Genomic DNA, 10,789 nt, shown 5'->3' on the forward strand with positions numbered 1-10,789 from the left:
CCTTGAAATGTTGACCCCAATGTAACACTTTGAAAGTCAGGAGAAGCGTGAGTGAGATGCACAGCAGTTACAGTTACCATCTCTACCTGTGCTGAAATTCCAATGAGGAGTAGCCATTTCTGTTTGGCGTCAGTGCGGTAGTTGATGATTTGACAGCCTGCGAGACTGGAGTGTCGGTCAAAGACTTTGATTGGCTGCGAGTCTCCCTCCATGCTCCAATGGTAGACAGCGTTGTCTGTGACCAGCGCGACAGTGTTGAGGGAGATCCATTTCCAGAAGAAGACATCGTCCGTCATGGTGTGGGCCTTCATCTTGCTCTTCATCTCAATGTTGAAAATCTGGAGTGTTTTTGCAGCTGAAAATTGAGTGTAGGTTTAGATAATTCTGGTCTAGCACTGCCTCTTGACCAACTACTGACGAGTGACAACTACAAATCACCACACGCAGACATCAGACTAAATTTTTTTAAATGATAATACCAAATTCCACTAAATACTGGTCATGATGGTTCAGTGTGAGTACCACCAATTTACCATACAAGACAACAGTTGCAATGCAGAAAGCAAGACCAACAACAGACAACCAATAATGTGAAAAGATCTGCATTCAGTTCGAAATAGGCTCAACAAAAATAGGTAAAATTAATAACAAATACAAATGAGGCAAATAAATCATGCAAATTGAGGATTTTAGTTTGGCCTGAGAACCTGCTATTCTCCATCTCTCTAGCCTATACCTGTGATGACACTGAAAAAACAATTCTGTTGATCAAATAAAATAAGCCAAAAAGATTCATACTCAAACAGGCAAGAAACACAAATTAGTCATCAATATGATGTCAAAATTAAATGTTGATATTCCTGCTGTGTACCTGGGTAATCTAATACAGTGAGAAGGACACGTATCTAGCATGATCAGGTTTAAGATAAAATACCTAGCTAAGCCTTGGCTACATAAAATAACACAAACACGCACAGGGGTGGGGACTGTCAGAGAATATAAATCCATCAACACAAATTCACAAATGAACTTGACTACCATAGCAGGCCTATCAGTTTTAAAGAAACATTGCAATACTGCATTGATTACAAATATTAGCATTTATGGCAAACACTGAAGCTAAATAAATTGTGCAAGCGTATGCTAAAAGTGCCATGTGCTGTTTAGAGGGAAAACGGACAAATGTGGACTGGTCAAACAAGTGTATTTATAAGCTACAGAAATGTAGGCCTAAAATGTTTTCTCAATTATGCAAGATGTTCAATACATTTGGTCTGAACGCAAGGTTTTTACAGTGTAGTCAAGGATACCCTGACTACCGTGTAAAACAGAACTATTTAGACACAGACCATCTCTCAAACTGGGAGGAGGCTAATATACAGTAGGGGAAACACTGAAGTAGGCCCATTTCATACTTCTGTTGACCATTTAGCCTCCTATTCTTCAATAAACCCCACTTGTGCTCCCATTATAAATTCACACATTCAATGTAAAATATACTGTGCAGACATTTCAACACGGTGCAAACAGGGTTACAACTTATGATGTAAAATTCAACTCACCGTCTGCAAACATAAGAAAGCAGTAAGAATTGAAAAAAGAATTGAAAAAAAAAAAGCAAAAACAAGCAAAAATAGACAAAGCATTCATGAAATTATTACAGTTTGACCAATACATTTTACTTAGACGTAATAAACTATTAAAATATACACTTCATTCTGCAAATTACAAGTACTTAACTGGCTGAGTTTCACAAAACAAAAAAGTATAGCTTGTAAACATGAACAAGTGAAGCAGATTGAGAGGTCTAGATTGATAACTTTCTGACAAATGCAATGCAACCTCCAATAAATGGTCTTATACATGAGGACAGCAACAAACAGAGAGATTATTGGTCACAATCAACAGAGTTCTTGTTAACCCCTGAGTTTAGGTGCATTCATTTGTTAAATACTGAGTCTTGGTGAATCAGGTTATGCAGAGGTTACAGGTTGGGGTTCATACTGAGTTGGAGGCCTTACCTTTGAGGGCAATAACTTTGCTGGCTGGGTTCATGATGGCGCTGTCAGCGGAGATGGGCCTGCGGATGGGTGTGTTGGGGTCGGCCATGTCAATGATCACCACCTGTGCCTGCTCGCCCACCTTCTCCCTGATACAGATAAACTTATCAGACTCCATTGTCAGGGTGCTGAATCCAATGTTGGCAGGGTTGATCCCCAGGTTCTGGAGCTAGGTCGAAAGGATGGACTTGTTAAAATGCTTGATGGAAAAATAATGACAGCACACACAATTGGAATCATGATCCAGATACTAGTGATGAAAAAAGTTCATGATGTCAGATTGTGAGCCTGAACAATTTCATTTCACCAATGGGTTATGTATGCTTTTGACAACTTATTCTCGTTGTTAGCTATATTATATAAGGATTTATAAAAGGTCGCTTTCAGTTAAAAAGAAACTCGCTTCTTGTCGATGATTCAGACAGTTTACTTTACTGACGTACTGTGAAGATAATCTAAGTTTAAGTAAATAGTGTCGAATAGATAACTACTAGCCAGATAGCCTATTCAACTCAAACAGATGCATGTAGGTTGTCAAGTGTTGGATATCTACAGTATTATAATACTAATAGTACTACTACTAATACTAATAATAATAATAATAATAATAACTGCTAGCTAGCAATGCTACTAGGCTTGGCGGACTAAATAAACGAGTTTTCTAATATGATACCAAGTTAAGAGTAGTAAGTAAATTAGCTCACGTTGTGTTAGGCTTTGTAATGTATCGAAATAAAAATGACAGTTTGTAATAAAATCCTTCTTTGAACTGACTGAGTTCGTCGGGTGGTTGTCCCTATTGACACGGCACACGGGCACCATGCTTGCCAAATGTATATTGCCAAGTGATTTTAATAGCAAGTAAAGGGAGTTGACCAAATCCCGCGTTTGAGCTAAAGTTAGCTCGCTCGTATCGTAGTATACCCCTCGAGTAGTTGAAAATGGTCTTTATATATTTTTTGGAAGGCACATTTGGCTAGCCTGATGCCCGCCAAAGAACACAACCACCAGAGGAACAATCAGAGAAGAAGGATTTAACTTCAAACTGTCATTTTTATTTCGATACAGTCTCCGACTATCTGTCCATACTAGGACTGTATAGAGGATACTATCCGGCTAGTGCTGTGAAATTGCCGTTTCATACAGCTAGCTAATCCATCAATTACCCTTATTTTTAACATGTCAGTGCTAGCTAGAATGGGTAACTGATACTAGATTGGCTAGATGCATCAAACAGGGCAATTTGGCACGGCACGAGCAAACTAGCCAACCATTCTCATTTACAATAGTAGCAAACTAGCTGCCATTTCTGCACACATATGATAAGGGGAGGGGAGGTCATTTTTGTCGCTGCGGGTGTTGGAGTGCTTGCTGCTAGCTAGCTGCATCACACCGTCGAGGGCGAGTCAAAAACATGTTGTTTATATTTGTACATTTATGGCATTTAGCAGACGACTTTATCCAAATGTTGTGGATTTAGTAAATTAGCTAGGCAAGCAGCTAATCTCTGCTTGCAACTACTTCGACAAGATATTCAGTTTTAGCTAATGTACCTGCAGGTGCTCTTGAAAGCGGATAGGCAGGATTTGGGCCATGGTGGTTCTCCTTCTTGCTTCTCCGGAGCCCTGAAATTCTAGCTAAATATGCCTCACTGTAGGTCGGAGTCAGACAGTGAATCTCACGAAATTCTTCTTCTTCAGTAGGGTTTTATGGTGGCTGGCATCCAATGTTACTGGTGGAATCCCAATCAATGTGTGAATAAGAGTCTTTTTAGTTGTGGTCCCACAATGCAATGTCAAAAGTGTACGCAACCAACATTAGTGCGCTTTCTCAACTGCCTCAATGCAATCTGTGTTCTCTGAGCTCCAATAGTGGAACTCCGCCCACCTACTTCCGGTCAATGTCAATTTATGTAATTAACGATTTTTCAAAATAACAGCACCCAAGTTAAGCTTTATTTTGAACATGGTAAATAGGGGTCAAGGAAAAAAAAAAGTGCGAAATATGCAAAAAAATATGCTAATCATCTTAACAAATATATATCAATCATAACCATATAATATTTGGTATAGTATTGCTCCAGAAGGGTTTGTAATTGTTCTTATATCCTAATTATTGTTATGAAATGGTATTGCCCCAGAATAATGGGCTGTACAGAACTATTTTTCAAAGATTTCAATACATCTTTGGGACCACTCTACTCTGGAACACTTCTAGAATGCATATCAGGTGAGTGTGAATCTAGAGCGATGTCATTGCAAATGTTGCCTCTATTTACTGCGGCCTCTACGATTGGGTACTTTGAGGTGGATAGAACACCAGCAACCTCTGGATGGTATAGCAGACAATGACCATTTGGACAGTTCAGATGAAGAACTGAGCACAAATGGTAAATATACAGTGGGGGAAATAATTATTTGATCCCCTGCTGATTTTGTTAGTTTGCCCGATTACAAAGAAATGAGCGGTCTATAATTTTTATGGTACTTTTACTTTAACAAATAGAGACAGAATATCAACAAAGAAGTCCAGAAAAAACACATTATATAAAGTTATAAATTAATTTGCATTTGATCGAAGGAAATAAGTATTTGATCCCCTACAAACCAGCAAGAATTCTGGCTCATACAGACCGGTTATATGCCCATGAGGCACACAGATTAGTCCTGTCACTTTAAGAAAGTACTCCTAATCTCTGCTTGTTATGGGGAAAAAAGACACCTGTCAATAGAATCAATCTCTTCCATTCCAACCTCTCCACCACCATGGGCAAGACCAAAGAACATTCAAAGGACATCAGGGTAAGAGTTGTAGACCTGCACAAGGCTGGAATGGGCTACAAGACCATCAGCAAGAAGCTTGGTGAGAAGGAGACAACTGTTGGTGCAATTATTAGAAAATGGAAGACATACAAAATAACCATCAATCGCCCTCGGCCTGGAGCTGCATGCAAGATCTCGCCTCGTGGGGTAAGGATGATCATGAGAAGGGTGAGGGATCAGCCCAGAACTACACGGGAGGAGCTTGGTAATGATCTCAAGGCAGCTGGGACCACGGTCACCAAGAAAACCATTGGTAACACACTACACCGTAACGGATTGAAATCCTGCAGTGCCCGCAAGGTCCCCCTGCTCAAGAAGGCACATGTACAGGCCCATCTGAAGTTTGCCAATGAACACCTAAATGATTCAGAGAAGGCTTGGGAGAAGGTGATGTGGTCAGATGAGACCAAAATTGAACTCTTTGGCATAAATTCGACTCTTCGTGTTTGGAGGGAGAGAAATGCTGAATGCTACAATCCCAAGAACACCATCCCCACCGTCAAACACGGAGGTGGAAACATTATGCTTTGGGGTTGTTTCTCTGCTAAGGGTACAGGACGACTTCACTGCATTGAGGGGCCAATGGACGGGGCCATGTACCGTAAGATCTTGGACGAGAACCTCCTTCCCTCAGCCAGAGCACTGAGGATGGGTCGTGGATGGGTCTTCCAGCATGACAATGACCCAAAACATACAGCCAAGGCAACAAAGGAGTGGCTCAAGAAGAAGCACACTAAGGTCATGGAGTGGCCTAGCTAGTCTCCAGACCTTAATCCTATAGAAAATTTGTGGAGGGAGCTGAAGCTTCGAGTTGCCAAGCAAAAGCCTTGAAACCTTCAGGATTTGGAGAGGATCTGTAAAGAGGAGTGGACCAAAATCCCTCCTGAGATGTGTGCAAACCTGGTGACCAACTATAAGAAACGTCTGACTTCTGTGCTTGCCAGCAAGGGTTTCTCCACCAAGTACTAAGTCATGTTTTGCTTGGGGATCAAATACTTATTTCCTTCGATCAAATGCAAATTAATTTATAACTTTATATAATGTGTTTTTTCTGGACTTCTTTGTTGATATTCTGTCTCTATTTGTTAAAATCACTTCTTTGTAATCGGGAAAACTAACAAAATCAGCAGGGGATCAAATAATTATTTCCCCCACTGTACCAAAGAAAGTAAATTGGTTACTTCCTTTGGTAAATATATTCCACTGTCTGTGTCAATCTTTATTCTTCTTTCATTCTAAGGACCATATGACTTTATTTGTGCTTCTAACGGTGTTCTTTTTTCCAGAGGAAACAAATCTGAACAGGTTGGAAGAGCCAGTGCACAGTGAGTGTGTACCCTCCACATCTGCTATCGCATCCCTGAGTGAAGATGCTGCCACCACCTTTCAGCAGAGAACAAAAAAGATGACCACTATTTTAATTCTATACAGAACAAACATTATCAAAGCAAAAATAAGCCATAATGAATACATTCCTGTAACAGGTTCCGTGACACAGAGGCGGAGTCGAGGTTCAGTGATCTGGGAAATCCCGTTTATTTTATACAATGTTCGAAAATCCACAACACTCGGCGACTTTCCAGTCGCCCTCCTTTCTCCTCCAACGCAGAGGCACACACATCTTAAACCATCTAGTCAACGAGGCTTCATATGCAACAGGTGTGCAACGGAGCCTCGCCGACGTCACCCTGGCCACGGTCCTGTAGCTCCCTCTACAGGCCGAACGCTGCATGTCCCCCCACATACCCCCACCGCCCGACACAGACCGGGGACACGACGGCCGACAACCTACTCCCCCCCCCCTGCACGGGAGAGGAAGTCTGCCACGACCATCTGCGCCACCAGTCTGTGCACGACCGAAAAGTTGAAGGGCTGCAACGCGAGATACCACCGGGTGATCCTCGCGTTCACATCCTTCATGCGGTGGAGCCACTGGAGGGGAGCATGGTCGGAGTAGAGGGTGAAAGCGCGACCCAGCAGATAGTAGCGGAGGGCGCCGATCAAACACTTGATGGCCAGGCACTCCTTCTCCACCGTGCTGTACCGGCCCTCCCTCTCCGATAGTTTGCGGCTCAGGTACAGCACCGGCCGGTCAGCCCCCTCCACGCGCTGGGTCAGCACTGCTCCCAGCCCTATATCCGACGCGTCCGTCTGTAGGGAGAAAGGGAGGTTAAAATCAGGCGCATACAGGACCGTTTCTCCACAAAGAGCCCCCTTAAGGGCCTCGAACGACCCCTGGCACTGGCCCGACCATTGGACCGGATCCGGGGCACCCTTCCGGGTGAGGTCCGTCAAGGGACTGGCCAGCTCTGAAAACCCCGGCACGAACTGCCGGTAATAGCCAGCCAGCCCCAGGAAGGCCCTCACCTCCTTCTTCGTCTTGGGCCGCGGAGAGGCGGCGATGGCCGCAGTCTTTTCAATCTGCGGCCGCACCTCCCCCCGACCCAAGTGGTACCCCAGATACCGGATCTCCCTCCGCCCGATCACGCACTTCTTCGGGTTGGCCGTCAGCCCCGCCTGCCTCAGGGACCGCAGAACAGCAGCCACACTCTGCACATGCTGCGGCCAGGTGTCACTGTGAATGACAATGTCATCCAGGTATGCCGCAGCATAGGCAGAGTGCGGCCGCAGAATGCGGTCCATGAGGCGCTGAAAAGTGGCTGGGGATCCGAACAACCCAAAAGGGAGCACCGTGAACTGGAATAGCCCGAGCGGAGTGGAGAATGCAGTTTTCTCCCGGGATACCGGCGAGAGTGGAATCTGCCAGTATCCCTTCGTGCAATCCAACGTCGTGAAATACTTCGCCGTGCCAAGCCGGTCCAAGAGCTCGTCAACCCGGGGCATCGGGTAGGCATCAAACTTGGAGACCGCATTAACACGTCTATAATCCACACAGAACCGTATAGCCCCATCCGGCTTGTTGACCAGCACAATGGGGCTACACCAGTCACTGCGGGACTCCTCGACCACACCCAGCTCCAGCATGGCTTCCAATTCCCTGCACACAATGTCTCGTTTGTGTACCGGCAACCTATAGGGACGCGTGCGCACCGTTAAACCCGGCTGCGTTTCTATGTGGTGGTCGATAAGCGTAGTCCGACCGGGCAGGGGAGAGAACACGTCTGCGAACTTAGCTTGCAAATCTGCAACGTCCGTGGCCTGACTAGCAGAGAGATGGTTATCAATACCGACCGGAGTGCTAACTTTTGATTTTGGGACTTCCGGACCGAACTCATCTCTCTCTGGAATTATTGGAGCCAGAGCAACAGTGACCACGTCGTTCCATTTTTTTAGGAGATTTACGTGATACACCTGCAAGCTATCCCCCCGGTCCGAGCGTACTACCTCGTAATCCACGTCCCCCATGCGACGTGTGACCACAAACGGCCCTTGCCACTTCGCTAGTAATTTCGTGCTGGAGGTGGGTAACAGTACGAGCACCTTATCTCCTGCTGTAAATTCTCGTAGGGTAGTTCCCCTGTCGTACAGTCGCTTTTGACGCTCCTGGGCTTGCAGCAAATGCTCGCGTGAGATAACCCCTAGGGCGTGGAGCTTTGTGCGCGAGTCCAGGACGTATTGAATCTCATTCTTACTGTCGCTAGACCCTTCCTCCCAATTTTCTTTAAGAAGGTCTAGGACACCCCAGGGCTTACGCCCGTAGAGTAATTCAAACGGGGAAAACCCGGTGGAAGCTTGGGGGACTTCCCGTACCGCAAACAACAGGGGATCTAGCCATTTATGCCAATTCCGACTATCCTCGTGTTCAAACTTCCGGATTATTGACTTCAAGGTCCGATTGAACCTCTCACAAAGGCCATCAGTGGCCGGGTGGTAGACACTGGTTCGAACCGCCTTGATGTTCAACAAGCCATACAGTTCTTTGTGACATAAAACTAGTGCCCTGATCGGTGAGAATCTCTTTCGGGATTCCCACGCGGGAGATTACTTGAAACAATGCCTGCGCTACACTCCTGGCAGAGATATTGCGCAGCGGTATTGCCTCGGGGTATCGGGTTGCGTAATCTATCAAAACCAACACAAATCGATATCCCTGTGTACACCGATAAAATGGCCCCATAATATCCATGGCTATGCGGTCGAATGGGTTCTCGACCAATGGTAAGGGCTGCAAGGGGGCCCGTGGAATGGCTGGGGGATTTACCAACTGATATTCGCGACAAGAAGCGCACCACCTACGCACCTCTGCCCGAATTCCCGGCCAATAAAATCGAGCCATTATACGGTTTAGTGTCTTATCGTACCCTAAATGGCCCGCCATGGGGTTGAAATGAGCCGCCTGGAAGACCATTTCCCGGCGGCTACGGGGAACCAACAACTGGGTTACTTCCTCCTGGCTATGTGAGTCACGACTTACTCGGTACAACCTGTCGCTGATAATCGCGAAATAGGGGTGGGCGCGTACTGTGTCCGGCCGTACCAAAGTACCATCAATCGCTATCACTTGGTCATAGGCCGATCGTAGGGTCTCGTCACGAGACTGCTCGAGGGGGAAGTCACCTAGCAGCGGATAGTTCGGCGGGGAAATCTCGGGTTGAGACCCCCCCGCCGGCTCCGGCTCCTCGGCAGTATCGCGAGGCGCCGCCTCAGCACAGAGCACATTACACGCCTCACACCTCCCTCTCTGTCGTGCACGCACCCCGGTAGCCCTCTTTACCGCTTGAGGAAACCCCTCCCAATCTACACCCAGAATAAGGGGATGCGTGAGGCGCGGGCTAACCGCCGCCTGTACACTATGCTTTTTCCCTTCAAAATGAATTTCGATAGCGACTACAGGGTATTCGTGAATGTCCCCATGCACACACTTCACCAACACCCTCGATGCCTTTAACAATGCCCCCGGCCGAACCAGGCGCTCCTGGATCATGGACTGCATGCAGCCCGAATCCAAGAACGCCTGGTGCGTATCATGTTGTATCCTTACCGGAACACGATACGCCGCTCCTGGTATGTCGCCGATGCGGACGACCTGCCCCACCTCCCTCACTGGGCACTCCGCCTGTACATGGCCCGGCCGTCCGCATCGCCAACACACCCCCCCTGTCGCTCGGGGTGCTTCTTGTGGGGCCAGGGCTGGTTCTCGACATGCCTGCCCCTGCCATCTCGTCCTCGGGGCGGGTGCCGGTCTCTCCTCCTCCGGCACCATGGCTCCTTCCGGGCGCCGGCCCCCCGCCCCCTGGCGCGGGGCCGGGGTTGGTCGCCGGGGCTCCTGCGGCGGGAGGGAGAGATGGTCCTCCACCAAGGTAACGGCGGCTGCGAGATCCTGGGGCCGGTGGTACTGGACCCAGGCGGCAGTCCGGGCTGGGAGCCCCGTGAGGAATTGCTCCAACACCACCCGGTCCCCGACCTCCTCCGCCGAGCTGTTCCCTGGGTCCAGCCACCGCCGCGCGCTGTCCCGCAGCCGCTGGGCGTAGGCAAAGGGCCGGCTCCCCTCCTCCATCGTCAGGGCCCAGAACCGGCGACGGTGTTCCTCCGGCGTGAGGCCCAGGCGGTCTCGAATTGCCCGGGCCAGGGACGGGTAGTCCTGTTGGGCGGCCGCTGGCAGGCTGTGGGCAGCGAGCTGCGCCTCACCTGACAAGAGGGGCAGCAGATGGTGTGCCCACGCGCCGTTCGGCCACCCCGAGATCCTCGCCGTCCTCTCGAACACCGCCAGGAACGCCTCCGGGTCGTCCAGGTCCCCCATTTTCTGGAGGGGGACCTTGTGCCGACCCGGGCGCCGGCCCCGTCTTGATTGCGCCGACGAGCTCCAGGAGGAGGGTACGGTCCTCAGCCCTTGCCGTCACCATTTCCCTCACCGCGGTCTGGTGCTCCTGCTGGAGGTGGGCCTGCTGCTCCAGTATAAGGGCCATCCTTCCGATAGCCGCGCTTAACGCCTCCATTCCCTTTTTC

The 10,789-nt window shown here is 48.1% G+C and overlaps 1 protein-coding gene across 3 annotated transcripts in view; it reads right to left on the bottom strand.

Annotated features, from left to right (window-relative positions):
* LOC310824266 (clathrin heavy chain 1-like) overlaps positions 1–3,871 on the bottom strand; it is a 45,936-nt gene extending 42,065 nt beyond the window's left edge. For all 3 annotated transcript variants that reach the window (XM_083697115.1, XM_083697114.1, XM_083697116.1), the window contains exons 1-3: positions 3,614–3,871; positions 2,022–2,229; positions 87–355 (exon numbers count right to left, since the gene is read on the bottom strand). In XM_083697115.1, coding sequence (XP_083553241.1) covers positions 87–355; positions 2,022–2,229; positions 3,614–3,655 — 519 coding nt within the window. In that variant the 5' untranslated portion in view covers positions 3,656–3,871. The remainder of the gene's footprint in view (positions 1–86; positions 356–2,021; positions 2,230–3,613) is intronic.
* Positions 3,872–10,789: the final 6,918 nt, after the last annotated feature.

This window comes from Argentina silus (assembly GCF_951799395.1).
Source record: "Argentina silus genome assembly, chromosome: Y".
In the NCBI taxonomy this organism is placed as follows: Eukaryota; Metazoa; Chordata; class Actinopteri; order Argentiniformes; family Argentinidae; genus Argentina; species Argentina silus.